Here is a 20150-nt window from a genome sequence, read left to right as displayed (position 1 = left end):
GTACAATTTTGAACTACTTGTACGTTAGAATTACTTACTTTAGTAGTTGCATTTTATACTACTTTGTAGTCTTTCTAGTCTAGAAGTCTAAGTCCAGCCTAGAGTCTAGAATAATGCACTTTTCACTCCACAACATTGATTTGACAGAAGTCTGTACATAATTTTACAGATGACTAAACTGTCAAAGTACTTTCCTCCACATAAGCACAATAACAACTGAGACAGCTCCTGAGTTAATACCTAATCTTCAGGGTCCTAGTCTTTCAGAGGAGTCATGTGTCAAAATCTAGTTTTAAGGTATATATTTCCAAATTAAATTGTTATATCAGGTTGCTTTGAAGAAATGGGCACGGAAATTATTCCAACACAGGTGTACACTTCTTGCCCGGGGAGTAATTCAATGTAGAACCGCCACTGAACACCTAGCTGCCACAGTAGCAGTTCACCCTCCAGGACTCATGAGGGCAGTATCACAGTTATTTTTCCTTGCGTCCTTCCTTTCTCTGAAAACATGGCTGCTCCCATGGCTCTCAGGCGAGAATTATTTTCTTTGGCAAGGATACTTACAGGAATCTCACACCAGGTAAATTAATTAGCATGTTTTTACTTTGCACAACATCTGCGAACAGTTCAATAACCTACACTTGTTTCGTTTAGAAAAAAAAATGAACGTTGGTCGCTGGTCAGCAAATCTCACAGTTTGGTCACTGACGGCAGCTGTAGCATCGTGGTTACACAGCTAATGTCATCTCTAAATGTCCATTAATGTAACTTTATTTTATTTTCAGGGACCAAGAGCTTTGAGCGCCTGTTCAGGTCATAGGAAATATAATGTAATCAGGTAGGTCACAGGTTTTCTTCTCCGCTTGTATGAGGTCTACGTAGTTTATTAACAACGGTAGTAAACACCAGCACACGACACTGGCGCAGTGATGATTTTCTTTGCTGGTAAAACAAGGGCACAACATTCATCACACTACAACCCACTCTCGTTTCTAGTTGTGTGCATTAAATCTCTGTATTTACTCAAAAAAGTTGTCACAAATGGTTTGAGGCGCGTTGTATATATTTACAATTAGAAAGTACATAAACCTTTTATTAGAGCACTCCTATTTCCTGAATTAAAATTCAGTGTAATGCGTGCAAAAGCACAAGTGACAATTGAATAATTAAAAAATTAAAACACAAACCATCAAGGCATTTAAAAAGTGAAAAATAAATAATGAGGAAAAAAATCGAACATTATAATATTACTGATAATGAATGAAGCAGTCCGTAGCTGCAGAAGGAGATTTATCAACATTTACATCATTATAAAAATTTTACTCAATGCAGGAGCATGCAGTATGTTTGTATTTTCTGCTGTTACAATATATTAAGTGGTTTCAATACAGGACTGAGTGTGAAGCCAAAAAGCTAAAACAACTATAAGCAGTTGTCTCAAAGTAACAGAGGCATTTGTGCTGAACTTTGCATTTTGGAAACAATTGATCAAAAAATTATTCACTGCTCTGTCTCCACAGGTCCCATCTCCCGCTGACATCCATCACTTCCTTTCACACAGCAACAGTGTTTTCATCAGCACCTTCATCAGTAAGTTATGAGTAGAGTATCTTTATTTACTTGTTTTGAACAGCTCAACATTAAAATAATACAAAAGTTAGACGTTTGCTCATGCGCATATATCATGTTTCCTTCTTACATTCATGTTCTCTTGCAGATCACTGTCACAGAAGAGCCTGATGTACTGTTTCAGAAGGTGTCAATTTTGGTCAAAGGTCATGACAAGGCCGTGTTGGACAGCTATGAGTTCTTTGCCACCATGACAGCAAAAGAGCTGGGCATCACCATCAGCAAAGTGTGAGTCTTAGCAGAATTAAGTTACCACACACTAGCAGTGATGCCTGTTTACTAATGTATTCCCTTCATAATGCCATCATTTTTATGATGCTTTTCCTCTGCGACAGCTTTGAACCTCCCAAGCACATAGAAAGGCTTACACTCCTGAAATCAGTACACATCTTCAAAAAACACAGGGCCCAGTATGAGATGAGGACACACTACCGGTGCATTGAGGTGAGAAGCTTCAAGCCTGTTTAGTTTAGTAATTAAGGGGACCCTGGAATTAAAGAAAAATCCTTAGTCTCCCTCAAAGCAAACAGGTATTATTCAGCTGGAGACATTATAATCTACTTGCAACTTAACCCCACTACATAGCCATGGTACATTCTTAAACTTATTTTACCTGATTATGCTTCTTGTCAGGACTGTGTGGACGTGTAGTGTTTGATTTCCATGTCCCTCATTACTGTCAAATTTATTTCACCTGTTATGGTAGCACTACTTACATCCATACTGTTCTTATTAAGTTTGAAGTTTGGTTACCTCATATAATTGCTAGCTTTATTCAACTCAGTGTCAATGTCTGTGCACAAAACTAAGTAGATGAATTAAGTAAAATCATCCAGTTAGGACATTTGTGTCAAAAGGTTATGAAGTTATTATTCAGTCTTTCAGTGGTTCATGATGATTAGACTGTTTAATTTAACCCTTCTCCTGTATTGTAGTTGTCTCATTTAACAGGCTGCACAGCCCAGGCGTACCTCGAATACATACAGAGGAACCTCCCTGAAGGTGTAGCCATGGAGGTGACAAAGGTGAGGCACCAACCAGTGTCCTGCTCTAATTCAGATGTCACTAGGCCTTTGGATCACACATTAAAGAAGAAATTAATTCATTTATTCCTCTTCTCTTGCTCTCTTCATGTTGTCAGACTGCCATGGAGAAGGTTCCAGATCACATCCTTGAACCCATGTGGAAAGACAACCCTGCTGACGACAAGCCCAGCCAGTGACTGCAGTGATGAGCAGCAGATGCTTACTGGGTGTCTTTTCTCCCAGTAAAGACACTGGATAATTGTGAAGACTTTACTATATAAAAAATGCTATACTATTATACACTTGTCATAAACTCCTGAACTTTTCTGTGGCAAAACAATATGGACTCAATTGTATGTTTCTTTTCCCAATAAATAACACATTCTGCATTGAATGGCAACTTTAACTTGCATTGTTTAGCTGTTATTTAGACAGAATACTTCATTACTACTACAATGTTTTTTCCATAACTATGTCCTGTCATATTAGACAGGGTTGTTGCTGTGTTTAAACATGTATGTAGTGTAGGACAAAAGACCAGCACACAAGACATTTGGGTTTTTTTGCATTTATTGAATAATTCGTATACAAGAATTTATAAGGCAAAACATAAAATCAACTGGATTAAACTTTTAGTTTCTGTTTAACAGTAACAGCAACACAGCTCACTTATTCTGAGCAACTGATGGCTCATCCTTCCTGTCATTTTAAGGAGATTTCCTGAATGTTTCCCGAAAGTCCCTGTATTTATCACCATAAACACTTTGTTATCTCCATGGTTCTATTTAAAGACTGTTGGGGCCCCTCTCCCTCTGTATTCCTGCATTAAAAGAAGCTGTCGTACAGAGATGACACTCAGACATTAATCATATGGTAGTTCATGTTTGCAAAGGAAGTAGTGATAAGAAGCTTTTTTTTTGCTGCAGAGAGACAGCATGTCAGCATTTCCAGCTATACAACACATCACATGATTAGTCATTTTCCACCCCTGCTCCTTTTTGCATAGACCTAATTGGGGGGTGGGGGGGTATGGCTGCAGGAATCCTGTCTGAATACAAGCGTTGGCTCATATATTTATTTAAAAATGTTCTTCCAAAATGGCCATCAATACTGTACCATGTACCAACTATGGTTATGTAGATATTTAAAACTTTGTTGAGAGAAATTACCATATTTAAACCAGATTTCCATTCTGCTTTGTTTGGTTATTGCAAGTTTGAAAAACCTTGCTCAGTAAGATGCACAGAACTTTTTCTGACGTGGACCTACATTTCATGATTCTCATTTACACAAATATGCCTGAAGCCTGTTCATGTGCACCTTCAAGTTTGAGATCCATTTATCTTATAGCCTATGCAATATTTTTTTCATTACTTTTACTATTCAAATAGAGGCATACCTTGGGAATCTTAATAATAAGTAGAAACCCTGTAACGCAGCAAAACAATGGCTCTGCGAGTGAGCCAGCTTGTACAATAGCAGGACCCTGAAACTGAAGCAGCTAGATGTAATTTACCCATCATTCAATTGTACCTGTGTCTCACCTAGTTTGGTACGACTCTGTTGCTGTTTCACCTTCCACCCTGAAAGAGAGAATCTCCAGGCATAAGGTTTAGGGGTTTAGGGATTAAGACACAAGAGGAGGCTCACCTTTTCAAGTGAAGTGCCGGGCCTCAGGTGTCACGCCGCTGCTGAAGGAGGGGAGAGGTGTGAGGGAGGACCTGGGTTCCTGGGGCCTGGGAGGTTAACTGTACTGTGTGCCCCCCTTCAGGAGACAACAACAGTCAGTCTGTTATAATCAACCAAAGGGAGAAACAAAAAGGGACTGCAGAGACTGAAGAGGCAGCAAAATGTACTGAAAGTGCTGAAGAGATGGAAAAAGACAGATAGAGGAGGGGAGAGTGTAACACCTGTCTGCGGCTCATTTATGAAATGGACTGATTTTGACGCCTGCAGCATCTGAGAGGCTCAGTAAATAAAGTGCTCTTTCTTCCAGAGATAACGACAAAGCCTGGTTTGTGCCAGCAGTACATACAACAGACAGCATTAATAATAAATGCCTCTTCTTCATATGATTGTACTTTTGCACCAAACCAGGGCTGTTGTTTCCTAAATTCAGTGGGCCTAAATTATCACATTATGGAAAAACAGCCACATGCATTTACACAGCTTGCAAAACTCAAAGAGCCAAAATACTTAATTGGTCTCCATTCTATTCCAATTCTCAACAACTGGTGCCAAAGATTCAAGAGCAAATCTGTGTGTACTTTGTAAAACCATTAATTTGATGATCATAACTGTCATTCAAACTACAGGCATAGCTACAAACATATGAGATTACAGGACATTTAAGAAAATTTAATTATAAGAATAGATATTGGTCAAAATTCTACACACCCCTTCCTCCCCTTTAAGTCAAGGTCAAAATTTGGACTTTTTTTTTTAACAGAAAGAAAACACACAGTCCTTGGTCATATCAGAGTGCTTATCCTTTGCAGATGATGTCCTCCTTTTAGACATGCTACCACTGAACTGTGACATGACGTTCAGTCATGAGCATTTCAATGCCCTGCAAGTGGAGCGGTTCTGAGTCCTCCAGTCATATTTACATGGGAAGATACATGGTAACACACTTCTTTGAGAAAATGAAATTCATGTTTGAAGTGCTCTGCAGCTAAAGATGCAATTTAAGGATTATGTTTCCAAGCCTTTGCTGGTCTACAATAAATTTCAGCCCTCAGCAAGCCTACAGAAATGATTCAGTTAGAGCCACTGAATGCTTAGAAATTATTATGTTCATTAAGGGCTCTTGGTCCTCCATATTCATCCAAAAAGTCTTAATTATGAGTATCTTTGAAGTGGTCTTTACATGGATAAAATGTGAAACACTGTGAACACTGAGTAAAGTGCTAGTTCTGACATTGCAATTCATACTGTTTCAGATATTACAGATATGCTGCAAATTGTAATGACAACTCTCAGACTTGTTTGTGAATAAACAAAAAAAGAGAGGTTGAGTTTATTTTTAGTTTTATTTTTTTTTTCTTCACGACTAAGTCATACGTCTTGACGGTTCTCATAAAACACATTCACAGGTTCACAAAAGTTATGTTAATTACAGTGAATAAAGTATTTATAACACTTCAAAAAACTAAACACAGTAAAGAGTAATTTCTTATCATTAACTGAAGCAAATACTAATGGAATTTGCTTTCATTTATAAAAGCTAATAGATATATCTTTCAGTATACTATTCATTTATAATGCCTTTTCCTTTTTGTCATTACACAATAGATTGCTGGAGACAAACATGAATGTTCCAAACAGCAATACTCATAACTTAAAATAGCTGCACATTAACGATATAAAATATAAAATTAAATACTCATGAATACTTGACAAGTGGAATATTGTCCTATCACTTGAAAAATGTGTAAGTGTTAAACAATATTTGCTGCACTGCTTGGTGAGGTTATAATACATAACTATTCCCATGTAACAAAAGGAAAGGTTAGGGAGGTCCAAGGTGTACTAAACTAGTTAACAGTGGTGCTTGAGGGCTGTTGTGCACTCTTTCATTAATTCACCCCCCCACCCACCCCCACCTTCAAACATGCTTTGTCACCCATTCTTTATTAAGAATCAGTATATTCTCTTAAGGCTCACAGGGTGACTGTAACAAGAACCACAGAACATTTAAAGAACTCTGAAAAGAATTTTTCTCCCTTTGAGAACAGCTTTTTCTCAACAATGTCAAATAGTTCCTACAGTACCAACAGTATTTATAGGTAACAGAACGTGAAAATGCCTTTACATTATTACGTTTTGAGGCATTTTGTGTGTCCTCATTAGTCAATTCACATTGTTTCTTTGCCACTAGACAATATCAATAATTAGACATTTGGCCACAGAGTATGTCATAAATATACTCAGAGACTTTGTGTAACACATAATTCCGGGGCATTTCATTCATTGCACCACTTTAGGCCCCATTAACAAGTGCTTGGTTTTTGTTTTTAGGGCAGGCTGTGTTAAAAGCGTCGGCCACCAGGGGGCCCTGGCCACCTCTGGCCTCTGCCAGGTGGGGGGTGAGGCGGAGGAGAGACCGGTCCATTGTGGTAGCTGTGTAAAAGGATAAAATCACACATTGGATTCTTGGCTTTGGCCAATAGGGGGCACACTCTGATAAGAGCAGCCATCTGAATTACTCCAGTCAGGGATGTCATCCCCTCTGAATTAACTGAGGTACCTTTGAAAGGCAAAATACAGTGAAACGTCTCTTCCAGTTTCATTATTCCATGCACTATTTAAGAGTCTGGCTTCAAATAGTTGAGCAGTAAGTATAATTTTTCTTTACAAACTAACTTATAATATTATTAATAATATTCTTTAACTCAACAACTGTTCTTGTAAGACTGTTTGGGCATTATTTCTTCTATTTGACAAACAAACTGAGAGAGAAATGAGATAATCAGAGGGCAAGTTAAAGTAAAGAAAATTCAGTTATAATGAGGCTGAAGAGAAAGGGACAGAAAGGACTGTGCATTTTGTGTCACAACCCTCAGTCTCTTTGCTTGCAGTTTACTGCATATTTGCATCACAGATTTAAAGGAACACAACTGGTGTAAGCACGTCTCAAGTGTTTCCCAGATGTATATTTCATTTTAATTAGGATTCTTAAAAGTGTGCAAGCAAAGTGCAGAGGATTGCGTCTCGCAAAGCTTAAGCATGATATTAATATTCAAAGAGCTCTTACCCTCTTGGGCCGCGGAGGTGGAAATGGCGTGGTGGTCCAGGAGGCGGCATGCCACGGCCTCGAGGGTGAGGTGGGCGCCCTCTGAACCCAGGATGACCCGGAGGAGGAGGTGGAGGGGGTCCATGTCTACAAACATAACAGCAATACAAGTAATGACTTTCATGCGCATTTGGTCAGTAAACCTGTCGACACCCGCTGTAGTGATTAACAAGAGCCATCGTTGATGCACAAAGGTCAACAAACATCCACTCAGTGGAAGCAAATGATTCAAAAAGAAAAAAGTGACAAAAGTGTGATAAATTGCAGCATTTAAACTTTGTTTAAACTTTGCAGAATCTTCCTCAATATCTTAGTCAAATTTCCCTGGATAGGGTCCATTTAGCTGCCAAAACATCTGCATGGATGTCTGCACATGTGATTTGTGTGTGGTTACCTGGGCATGGGTGGGAAGGGGCCTCTCAGGTGCATGGGAGGCGGTGGGGGAGGAGGAGGATGTGGAGGGCCCATACCCATTGGTCCACCCCTACCTTGATGACCTCTAAGGTCTGGGTAGGGTCGCATCCTTCCCATTCCCCTGCAAGAGAAAGCCAGGAAATGTAATTTATCCAAATCAGTAAGGTTTAAGAATTTTGATGATACCCAAATTCAGTAAAAAAAAAAGTTTTTTAAGACTTAAAAGGCATTTCCCTTATGTTTTATAACATACTATACTATTTTATAAAAATACCATATCTGCTAGATTAGTAAAGTACCTCATGGGTGCAAGTCCATTCATGGCTCCATCCTTCACTCGACCCCTCCCATGTCCTGGGGGACCAAACCCCTTCATCATGCCTCGCCCACCGCGCATGCCACCACGACCCATCCGACCCCCTCGACCACGGCCTTTGAACCCACGACCCCTTAGGAGAAAACCATTTATGAGGAAACTGCCACCGTGCCACTAGTCCAAGTTCAATCATGTGAAACTGTAACAGGAAACTGGTAAAACCAAAAGCAGGTTGGTAAATCTTTAAGTTTTTACTTCAATACCCAGAAATCAGGCCATGAAAAAGTGAACTATATACAACGTTGTTGTGTTGTGTGGGCAAGTCCACATTTCATTTGAGAGCATGTTCACTGACTGAAGACACTTAAAGGATGGGGATCAATTGCCTACTTTCTTCATGCAGATTGAAAACCATTATAATTCCATAAATACAGTATAAAACTGTAAAAGACAACAGGAGATACCTGGATTTGTTTTCGGTTACAGGTCTCTCAGATTCATCCTTGGAAGTCTTTGAAGTTTCTGTAATGCTCTCTTCTGTGTCTGCATCCATCTGAAATGATTCAGATTTAATTACATACAGAACACTAACACAATCGCATTGTATTTAACATTAGGGCTTGCTACAAGTAGCATCCTTGAATTTATTATACACAAAACATACAATATACACTAGAACATGATCCCTGCTCATGAAAAAGACTTCTACTTGCAAACATATGCTCTGCTGAATTCAACAGAACACCTCTGGGATGTGGCAGAACGGGAGACTGGCAGCATGAATGTGCACCTGACAAATCTGCAGAACTTACGTGATGTACTCATGTCAACATGGAGCAGAATCTCAAAGGAATGTTTCCAACATACTGTGAAATCCACGCCATGAAGAACTGAGGCTGTAAAAGGAGGACGTACCCTGTGTGGGTATGGTGTTCCTCATAAAGTGCTCAGTGAGTTAATTTGTATATTAGTTTACTTCTGATGATTGCTTCACTCCTACTGGAACACTTTGTTATGTTACTCGAAAAGTGCCACGGTAAAATGGCTATTACTATTGGATTAAAAGTTCAGTGAATAGCTTGTTTTCCTGCAATAACTCTCTGATGTTGTATGAGATCATTTGTGATTAAAATATTCACTGATGAACAACAAACTTAGGCATGTGGTTTTATCACAATGTTCTTGAAATGTCACACAGCAGATCTTGGAAACATGAAACCTTAGTGCTGTGTTGTTCTGCAGCTGGAGGTGACACAGTGTGACTGCCTCACACTGAAACAGGTGACAAATTTGCATGTTAAACACGGAGTACTGCAAGTCAAAGCCAGAGCTAGAAAATTATTAATAATCCCAGAGCCCAGATCACTACTGTAAAATGCAGTATCTGCCAGTAGGAATGTGGAGTGGGAGAGGAGACTTTAGTGATCAGGGGAAAGATAGGGAAGGAGGGTTGGGCATTAAGCATGAAAATGCCACTTAACATATTTGGAGGGTTTGCAATTTTTGGAGTGACTTTCAAGATTTGTTGTGAAGGAGCAACTGCCCCAGGAGACCAGAAATTGAAAGAGCTGGTCAAGATGCGTTTTTCTTCCAGTGCGTCAGATATTCTGCAAAAGATCTAGGAATTTGTGTAAGCTTAAGAGGTCCAACATTGGCCAAACACCTTTTTACATAGATATTCTGAGATACACTCTACAAAGATACAATAAAAATGTAGCACAACTGTTGAATCCCTGAAGGAATTGATGAATAAACAATATTTTAGATAACAAAATGCCACAAAGTATGCTGAAATCACCATGACCTTACTTTTTAGTATTTTCCTTCCTTCTTTATTTCTTAATAAAGTCTTGGTACGTCTAAAAATGCTTAAGTTTTATAACTTGAAATCATTTGTTATTCTTAACTGTTAGTCTCAGCATCAGACTATTTTAATTAATGCAGGTAGTACTGCATTTATGTAGATATTTTGAAAGTGGTTTGTCGCATACTTTCTCTTACCTGTATGGACACTCAGATGACAGTTTATCAAGTACAACTAGCTAAATCTATGCAGTCTCAAAAATCAAGACACGCAATTAATCCTGCCATCATGTAGGTTAAATAGGTCCGTTTTTGGATTTAGACTTTGTGTATACATTAGATTTTGCACATTACTGAATATTGTAAGGCGGTAGCCAGAGGTTTTGTGTGGCAGTGTAACTGCAGTTAATGCACCGACTCTAACGCATATGACAATGACAATAAAGTCTGCAACTAACGACCGTAACCGTGCCATGGAGGACTGTCACGCATACGTACATTATCACTGTTATTTTAAAGTAAATAAGCCTGCAAAGCCAAAGGCACGACGAGCGTCATGGAAACATTTTTATCCTGATCCTGAGAGGAGCTGGAGCTGTGTGAGCTCTTAAATATTAAGCTGAGGGGCCCTGTGCAACAAATACACTTCAAGTCTCTAATAATGCTACTTAATACTTTTTTTTAACATATAGGAACTAATGTTGAGCACAGCTGGCTAGATTATAATGCAAGGCGCTTAAAGGGCCTTGTCTAATTCCTGGAATTAACATCGCAGAGGAGACTTGACATACACTATGCTGTATCCAAAACAGTTGGTTCGTTATGAACAGTGTTCAAGTAGACATTTAACGTTTAATAGCCGCTTTCCTAGTCAAAAATACGAAATAAATAAACCTAATAACAAGTGTGTAGTTAAATATTAGGGTTAGTCATGTATGAAAAGGGGTGTTCCTGTGGTTTTCAAACGCTTAGGAGGAATGACTTACTTCAGTTGATGGTGCAGGCGAGGTAGATTCAAAGAGTAATATATTTTTCCTACTTGCTAATAAAAATAAAATATATTAGAAAATTAAAAAAAAAAAATGTACAAAAATCACTACAGCTTCTGGAGCCCCTCTGCGCTTTGAAATGGCGGCTTCGTCAGACTAGATACATCCCAGGTTGGGATTTCTTTGTGAGAAACACATTATGTGAAAATGACCGCCCATTGAAAGAAATGCTGGTGTCTGATTGGCTCCTTGATGTTGTCACTCAAGCAAGTTTTCGGTGTTCTGGCATTCTGATTGGAAGAACGGGACTGACGTGCGTTCCAAACGTCTTCACCCTCAAGACGCTTCATTAATTAACTGGGCCACAAGTTTTTGACACGAAACACGAATTTATTGTTGATGTTTCAGTAGAAAACATGTTTGTGTAAATATTCTGTTACCTTTCAGACACAACAAAATTTTAAAAATATCACACAACTAATAATTTCTAAAATATACTAGTGTAAGTATGTAAGTATATAAGTATGATGCGGTTTCTCTAAGAACATTGGAGAGATTTTCCATCAGTACGGCTGTATTGCATACCCATCACTATATACATCTCAACTAACAGCAAACTCTGTTTCCAAAAACTGAATTCATAATTCCAGCAAAGGCAGCCTCATATACAAAAATAATTGCCAAGTGCCCGCTAAACAATATTTACATCGTGACAAGGGAAAAAAAGAGAAGACATTAAATGAAATTTACTGATTAAGTTATCATAAAGACGTGACACTACCCATCAGAGATATAAAACTAACTCCATCAAATGTCCAGAGGAGGATAAACCTGATGCGTAAAAGTGGTCCATTTTGCGTCCCGTTACGCGCGGCTCAGGATGTCTGAGAGCTTGTTGATGTATTCAATGGTGTATTTAAGGGTTTGTATCTTGGTTAGGGGTTGGCCTCTTTTGCTGTAGTCCGGCGGCAGGTAGTCACGGAGCTGGTGCAGAGCCTCTGCAAGACTCCTCATCCTCATCTTCTCCCTCTCGCTGGCCTTCATGCGCCTTTTAGTGGACATCTTGGGCTTGCTCTGCCTTTGCGCCGCCGGGGCCCTCCTGCGTCCCGTGAAGCCAAAAGAGAAATCGTTGATCTCCTGATTCCCGCTGGAGTAGCACATCTCTGGTGAGGAGCACATGGAGTCCATTGAGGATTGTGGTGAGGTGGACTGACGTGACTCCTGTTCTCCTCCAAATGCACTCTCGCGGCTCTTCCATTCAGACAGTATTTTAGCTGTAACAGCGCCCAGGTCCATGTTAGAAATAACTACCAGACGCCCATGCAGCGAGGATGACATTCAGGGTGGATAACAAGCAGATGCTGTGAAGGTGATTTTGCCAAAGCGTTTTATATAGAAGCAGATCTCCGGAGGTTTATTGGTTCACAGCTCAGGTGAAAAAAAAAGTTCAAAGAAAACCTCAAGTGCCAAAATGCAACCTTCCCGAAGGACGTCGTTCGTTCTCACTGGGGTGTGAATAAGGCTAAATAGACGGATAATGTGATAGAAAGAAAAATAATTAGATTCCTTTTGTGGGAAATTACTCTTTAAAGTCTGCGCGACGACAATTATCAGTTTGATGTGATCTGTCTAATGAAGAAATGGGAGGATGCGGTTTCACCTGAGATCTTCACACCTCTCTGGCAAGTCAGGCCTGCATGTGTCTTCAGTCTGGACGTCCTATGCCCAAACAACATTGGAAAATCATTTTAACAGATTGAAATTAGCCTTGCAGATTCAATTTACCTAAAAGAAATGCAGTATGTAAGAACACCTCAAAGTTCAGTATCATCAGCGGTCATTGACCAATGGTTTATAAATACAGTGACAAATAATTTCATGTTGTCCTTGTTCTGAATCTTAAGAATCCCTTTCCCTTTATAATGTGCACAAATTTTGCCAATTTACACCTGAAGCAGTAATAATACTTGTTTCCAGTGCAATTTTACCTGTTTACACTTTAAGAGTTTTCTACCAAGTGTAAATATCCTTAACAAGAAAATTACTCATGGTTCTACACACAAGTTAATTTGCACTACAGACTTAAGTTGAAGTATCCAGACAAAATGCTTGATTTCCAGCACTTGCATTAGGAAAAATAAGTTTTAAGAGCCAGTACTAGGACTGTGTTGTTATTTGGGCAGCTGTCACCACGCTCCTGCCAGACCTTTCATGTCTGAAAAGGTGAGTAAGGCCTCACTCATGATCAAGGGGACCAACACTAGTAGGTTGTAAAACCAATGGCTCAGTGTCTTAGGTGTCCCGCTCAGCTGTAGTTCCTTCTCTCTCTGGCCCTGTGAAGTGACATTTAGCTTGTCAAAGAACAGTGGGAGAAAACAAGCACACGTGGTGCCGTTATATGGTATTTAATACTTAGAGCTGTGCTAATCCGCAAGATTTTCACCTGATTTACATAAACTGTTAAATTCAGAGTCAGAGAAACACGCTCTAGTATGTAGCTGTCATGTAGCTTTGGTGCTACAAAAAATTCAACATTTAACAAGAACTTATTTGAACAATTTAATGTTTTGTACACTAGCCATGCAATCAGCCAATACCTATATAAATATCTATACAAAAATACATTTTTGACACAAGGTCCAATTAGTAGGTTTTTCTGGAGCTTTCAAACCACATATAACTGATAACTGACATTTAATACTTAAAACTGTGGCAAAGCTTAGACTGACTTCTTTTCTTGATTAGCTGTTTGGTTTAGAAAACCGTGAAAAATGTCCATCACAATTTCCTAAAACCCTTACTGTTGTCATTACGAGTCTTGTTTTGTCTCATCAACAGTCCAGAACCCAAATATATTCAATCTATTATGTTAAGACAAGAAAAAGCAGCAAATTCTAATATTGGAAAAGCTGGAGCCTTCAATACATTTGCTTGAAATATTACTCAAATCATTACTCAATAGTCAAAAAAAGTCAATGATTAATTTTCTGTAAGTTAACTCATCAGCTAATTGTTGCAGCTCTACTGTAAAAAGCTTGTAAACGTACCTTGAGTCAGGACTTTTTTGGAAACTACTGTTTCCAAAATTCCACTCAAACACTCACATTCAACATAAAATAACTTAAATGTGTAACCGTGCTGCTCACTTCTGGAATTTCAGTCTCAGTCTCTCTGCCAGTGGCAGTGGACTGTCACCACAAATCACTGAGTCATCACTATCTAACACGGTGATGGGTGAAGCTGGAGTCTGAGAAAAAACATCATTGCCATCCACAATAGCTGTTGGGACATCCTGGCATTTGCTTTTAGTCAATACAGGTGTTCTGTTTATCTCAGCACCTGTACTGTGTCCCAATGGCTGAAGGCAGTGAGTCGGTTTCATTGCTTGTTGGGTTGTTTTAGGTCCAGAAACTGGTTTCAGGGGGAAGTCTGTAATGAAGCTGGCCTTGATTTTGTTGCTAGGCTTTATCTTAGCCTTTCTCTGAGGTCCAGACTGCTGGTTCTCTGCATCACTGTCCTCGCTGGATGAACACACGCTCGAACACACACTCTTCTTGGTGGTCTGTGGCACGTTCCTGTCTTTGTCACTTTGACCTGGGTCAGTGCGGCACCTCTGTGGTGCGACAGCAGATGATGAAATGGCCGCCCTGACGAATTTATATTTCTGAGGCAGTTTTTGGGAACCACTGGATTTGTCCTTTGCCTTACATTGACCTTTTACTGCAGGCATTGTTGGCTGTTTTGGGGTACTAGCTTCTGTTTCTGCCTTATTCTTTACACACTGACTTTTATCACTGAGTGGTTCTTTTTTGTTAACATCAGATTCCTTCCCTGTCAACTTACTGTCACTGCCTCCTTTACTGGAGACTTGCCCATTTGGTTTTGAGTTGTGAGGAGAAATGTGTTCGAGAGAGGCTAACTCATAATTTAATTGTTTTGAGACCACATCATTGTGTACCTCCCGCTGGTTTATAGCTTTGGCTGTATTCCTCATAAGCACCCTGTCCCTTAGAGGACACTCTGTGAAACACAGCTCCAGAGCTGATCTGGAATCTGCTTGTTTGACGTCACCAGAGGTTTGATGCTTGGTGTTTTCGCCCTCTATTTCCTTGACGTCTCGGTCTGTGGATTTATTCTGCTTGGGCTCAGTGGTGTGGTTTGTAGCAGCTTGTGGAGGTGGAGAGGATGTGAAGGACAAGGCCTCCCAGTCAATATCACTCAGGTGTAGAGCATCGATAACAGCAGAGACAGATGGTGAAGCAACAGCCTCTGATTCTGCATGAGACATAGGAGTGTTGGGGCAGTTACCCAGACGGATGTCATCTTCTCTTGAGTCACTATGCTGTTTATGGTTCACTGGAGTGTCCAAAACCACCACCTCTGGGTTTTCTGTCTTTGAATTGGTAGAAAGCAGCGTCTGTGGTTGAGTGGTAGCAGTTTCTGAAGAGGAACTCTGAAGGCTCATCTGAGCCAAGAGGTCTGAAATACCATCAGAGACATCAGATGGCTTCTCCTTTTTGCTCTTTGGTTTCCTTTCTGTAAAGGAAATTGAGACAGAAAATCAAACATTTTAAATTTCTTGAACACTATCTGAATGAGTTCACGGTTCCTTTCAATATATTCACACTTGACTGAAAGTTTTTCAGTCTCACCACATATTAGAAAGTGGAGCTCTACAGCAGTGACAACCAGGAGGAGCAAAGTACAACCTGCATGAAGTGACAGCGAGGCCTGTGAGACAGACACCTCTCGGCTGCATCAAAGCCTGTGGTGTGAACTAGCTGAGTTGCCAAACTCTACATTTTCAGGTGTCAGAGCGGCTGTAATAGACAGCCTTGAAAAACAAGTCAAAGCTCCAGGTGCCTTTGATCAGAACACCCTTGTCAGCCGAGTGTGGGAAGTCTTCTAGCCTGTTGCGCCTGTGAGGGTAGGGGGGGGCGGCTGCCATTTTTGGTGTGAAAAATTATTTGCACTTACTGTCAGACATGGTTAACCTTCCAAGAACAAAATACACATACAAATTTTTTTTGTAGATTTATCCACTGACATGCATTTTTAAAAAGTGGATATTATAAATTATTGTCTTACTTTTGGTCTTATTTTCTTCAGCCAGAGCTTTGTCTCTCAGGTAGCTCTCCACCACCTCTGGGAAGGCTACACGGAAGAGAGACTCTTCCTCGACTGTCCTCACCTCATGTTGACCCTCTGCAGGCTGATCTTCAGGAAACGCGTAATGTTCTGCAGAAAATTAAAAAAAACAACCATCAAGATTAGGTCAAATTTGCATGCAGTAAATGGCTGCTCCTCTGTTTGTCTTTATTGATCCAGTGAGAAAATGAAGAACCACATCAAACAGCGAAGCACTTAGAGTTCAAAACACCACAATAGCTGAAATGAAAAATGTGTTTTTTTAAAATTACTTGTTTATTTATTTATTTATTTTGAGGAAACTCAACTTTCTACACTGCATGATTTGCATTTGCACTGCAACAAATCAAAAATCAACCCCAATGTCCACCCAACTGAGCAACATTTGCCTCTAAATGTAGATATAAGACAGAACAGTCAGGGATATTTTAAACAACTACAGTTTGCAGCAAAGCATGTTGGATAAAGGTACTTGAACTAACCCTTTAGGTTTATTTACTTTCCATGATGTAAGACAAGTGATGAGGAACCACATTCGTTATAAGCTGGTTGAGACTTTCTCAGGCCACTCAGGTCAGACGGGCTTGTTAGTGAAGTGGACTTTGATATGACACATTTCCCAGCCTGGGGAAGGAAGCCAGTTTAGCACCTAGTGGCTGTTGTGACTGATCTGTCACCTCCGAACCCCACCTCACAGCCAGTCACTAACAGACAACCCGGTGACGAGCACCCCGCACCCCAGCCTCCGCTTAGAGCAGCAGACGTGTCACTCAACTCATGGGATGTTTTGTTACATATAGTTTTCTCTTTCAACTTCTAATATGAGGGGCAGAATTGATTAAATGGATGAGATAATTTGTCCAAAAAAAATCCAGTATTTAAACTGACCTGGTGTGCCCCAGATGACTTCGAAGCAAGCGATGCCATTCCTCACTCTTGGTTTCAATATTCTTTTGAAGGAAAAAATAAATTCAGCTTTAAGATTTTGTTTCAGCAGTGTCACTATAGAGATATTTTGTTGTTAAAAACTGAAATTGAACTTGTAGGACTACCTGAGGGGCTTGATTTGGGAGGACATTTCTCTCCCATATTTTCGGTTCATCAGCTCCGCGTAGGTCATCAAGACTAAAACCTTTTCACTGGTGTAGTGCTTCGGCCACTCCATTTTGTCATGGGCGAATTTCTGGAAAACACAAATTTTTACATGCAACTCACTAAAGCGTGAACTAAACAACTAACTGAGCGAGTAATTCAAATAAACAAATTACCTGCATCAACAGCATATTTGGTTGTCTCCTCTTGAAATGTGACACGGGTTTATCTTTGGAAATCAGAAACTCACTAATGATCTGCAAAAAGCGATTTAAGTATTACATTACATATTTTGTACATTGTTATGACAGTGTATGACACAATACCAAATAAACCATAGCTGATGGAAATAGCTGTACCTCTGTGAAAGGGAACTGTTGACTTGCCAGTGTTTTCCTGAAGAAGAATGAACAGAATACATGTAATATGAAAACAAACCACCCTTTGAAATCATTTTAGAAAAATCTTTTACAAGTGTCTTGTTGTGCACAACTAAATGTTCAAAACCCAGTTTGCTATCAAAATGTTGACACCTGAGTAAACAAATGCTTGTTTGCCATTTTTGCTTTAAAATGCCTTAATGAATTGGCAAATAACCAAATGTATGCTTTTTTTTTGGCATTTAACTAATCAACTTCACATAACATACTTCCTGATATTTGCCTCCAAAGACAAAGCCTGGCGTGTCTGTTCATAGCGGTGCCAGTCACAGGGACACTGGTAATCAAAATCCTGAGGTTGACAGAAGCGTTTACTGTCGCAGAGCACACAGCCGCCACGCTCGTGTGCCTTTGAGGAGCCTGAAAATGAAATCAGAATAAATATTTAATGCAACAGGAGAAGCAGGAGAAAGAGAGAGGAAAGAAACAAAGACTATTAAGATCTAGCCCACTTTTACAATTTGGGTGTGAAATCAGAGGCATGTTCAGACACCTCTCACATAAGTGTATGTTTTAACATGACAAGTTAGATGGTTTTAAATTAGCCATGTGTGAGACGTGGGGCACTCCCACTTCGTCGGGTTCAGAAACAGTGGTCAGAGTTCAAAGCAGGGCACCACTCACCAGGATGTCGACACACGTGGCAGTGAGGAACTTTTTTCACAACTCCCTCAGACACACCTGCATTATTCTCCTTCCACTGGTTGAACCTGAAGGGACCACAGAAAAGTTGCAAGATCACAAATACAACATGTTATCTTCAACTAATAGGAAAGAAAGCTATTAGTAAATTTTGTTTCCTACCTCTGCAGAAGCGTTTGTCCTTTCAGTGCCTGGATAAGTTTAAGAGCTTGCTCTTTACCAACACCTGGTACGCCCTTAAAAAAACATGAAAATATACATTAATATAGGTCATTCATGTCAGTGAGTTTGATGAAGCAAATTTCCAAGGGCCCTCTTTACCTTAGGAATATAATCACAGCCAAGGAAGATGGCCAGACCAACAAGGTTCTCTCTGCACAGATGTAACTCTGTTTGCACTTGAGAGGTCCGATAACAGTCCACCTGAGGGTCCTGGAGGGAAAAGTGAGGGACAGTACTATTCAGATTTGCCTTATTGCTTATCCATGTATCCATTTTAGGGTTGTAATTGGGAACAAAAACATGGAATATTGTTTTTTCTTTCTGGAAATCAACAGGAACTTTGTGTTTAAACACAGATACAGATACAGTTTAATGTAAATCACCAGACTGAGACTTGATCACACCTATAAATTCAGTACTATTCCCCAAAATAGTTTGAACTGAAGAAGCCTCTCAAATGAGCAATTAACCAGCTTCCCCCAGATTTTGTACACTGTGGGTGACTGAGATGAACTTGTACATACATACTTTACTATTCATATTGAAGTTCCTATAGACAGTCCGGGCTCCATACAGGAATGCATCTCCATCATTGGTGATGCAGCCATCCACCAGGCCCTGTGAGTCCAGGTAAGCACACATGGCCTCAGCCTCCCCAGCAGCTGTCACCCATGGCACACCTAGATAGTCCAACATTTCTGCGCACTATAGAGGCAAGAAAGAGTGTGCTTTAAAAAAAAACAAAACACAAATTTATTATAATAACAGCTGCAGGAGAGAGAGGGAGATAGGAACCCACCAACCTCTCTAAGGACAGCTTTGAAGCGCCCTCTGCTGGTGTTTGTTGTAGACTTAGGGGCAGAGGCTTTTTTGAATCCTCCAAACCTTGTTTCCGTCCTCTTGTTCATGGTTTCTGCTTTAAGTTTAGGGGCTTCTCCCTCCATGACAAACACAAGCTTTACCCCCATAAGCGTGAGAGAGGACACCCTGAAAAATAAATTCCTACACACAAAAGAGCATTGCACTGGGGTGAGTGATCAGCTGACGTGGAAAAAAAATACGCTTTAAATATCAGAATTGAAGCTAACATAATGAATAAACAAAGTGCCACGTATGGGCATTACCTCAAGTGGGGCTTGGTAACTCTCCCCATCATTGCTTGAACATGCTGAGCCTCGCACACCCATAAACTCAGATCAACTGCGAGCGTCTTTCCGCTCAAACTGTACAGCGGCACCGACTCACGAACCGTCTCCACGATAGACCACAAATCGTGAACACCCATAACTGCTCCAAAACGAGTTTATACTGATTTAACAGCCAGAAAAGTGTAGAAAACCGTGACTACTAAACAAACAACACAACACAACTAGCCGGAATTTTCGAACACTGGCGCCATTGGGCCGCGTTCCATTTCGTTGGCTAGCTCTCTGCTATGTTGCTTATTGCTGTGTTAATTGTCAAAAGGTTTGAAAGAACGTTAATTGTGGCTACAAAATAATTACAGAACAACGCTATAACGTCCGTACAGTAATATATCGCTTATATTTTCAAACAACATGCTTACTGAAAAACAAGGCAGGAAGAAAGGGGCCACAGTAACGAAATCGTGCGAGGCCGAACATTTTAACT

At 40.0% G+C, this 20150-nt stretch overlaps 4 protein-coding genes across 5 annotated transcripts; 1 reads left to right on the top strand and 3 right to left on the bottom strand.

Annotated features, from left to right (window-relative positions):
• The first annotated feature begins 499 nt into the window (after positions 1-499).
• mrps10 (mitochondrial ribosomal protein S10) lies at positions 500-3063 on the top strand. The gene is made up of 7 exons (XM_041065165.1): positions 500-583; positions 789-841; positions 1524-1593; positions 1721-1860; positions 1968-2076; positions 2568-2657; positions 2774-3063. The coding sequence occupies exons 1-7, from the start codon at positions 512-514 to the stop codon at positions 2852-2854; spliced, it is 615 nt and encodes a 204-aa protein (XP_040921099.1). The 5' UTR covers positions 500-511; the 3' UTR covers positions 2855-3063.
• A 152-nt stretch (positions 3064-3215) lies between these two features.
• si:ch211-51e12.7 (uncharacterized protein LOC336335 homolog) lies at positions 3216-11115 on the bottom strand. Of its 2 annotated transcripts, none has more exons than XM_041065167.1 (6): positions 10972-11115; positions 8647-8735; positions 8166-8315; positions 7847-7987; positions 7414-7539; positions 3216-4422 (listed from the first exon to the last, which is right to left on the bottom strand). In XM_041065167.1, the coding sequence occupies exons 2-6, from the start codon at positions 8733-8735 to the stop codon at positions 4338-4340; spliced, it is 591 nt and encodes a 196-aa protein (XP_040921101.1). In that variant the 5' UTR covers positions 10972-11115; the 3' UTR covers positions 3216-4337. The 2 variants fall into 2 exon arrangements, with proteins under 2 accessions (XP_040921101.1, XP_040921100.1); XM_041065166.1 differs by lacking the exon at positions 3216-4422 and adding an exon at positions 6266-6779.
• A 723-nt stretch (positions 11116-11838) lies between these two features.
• On the bottom strand, positions 11839-12270 carry msgn1 (mesogenin 1). Its single transcript, XM_041064800.1, has one exon. It carries the CDS (start codon positions 12268-12270, stop codon positions 11839-11841), a length of 432 nt encoding a protein of 143 aa, XP_040920734.1.
• A 1298-nt stretch (positions 12271-13568) lies between these two features.
• On the bottom strand, positions 13569-19877 carry LOC121199712 (flap endonuclease GEN homolog 1). The gene is made up of 13 exons (XM_041064614.1): positions 19643-19877; positions 19322-19520; positions 19047-19223; positions 18618-18728; positions 18459-18532; positions 18279-18364; positions 17864-18014; positions 17574-17610; positions 17391-17471; positions 17175-17305; positions 17011-17072; positions 16063-16212; positions 13569-15510 (listed from the first exon to the last, which is right to left on the bottom strand). The coding sequence occupies exons 1-13, from the start codon at positions 19801-19803 to the stop codon at positions 14117-14119; spliced, it is 2814 nt and encodes a 937-aa protein (XP_040920548.1). The 5' UTR covers positions 19804-19877; the 3' UTR covers positions 13569-14116.
• Positions 19878-20150: the final 273 nt, after the last annotated feature.

This window comes from Toxotes jaculatrix, chromosome 19, assembly GCF_017976425.1.
Source record: "Toxotes jaculatrix isolate fToxJac2 chromosome 19, fToxJac2.pri, whole genome shotgun sequence".
Lineage (NCBI taxonomy): Eukaryota > Metazoa > Chordata > Actinopteri > Toxotidae > Toxotes > Toxotes jaculatrix.
This window is presented reverse-complemented; position numbering and strand designations above follow the sequence as displayed.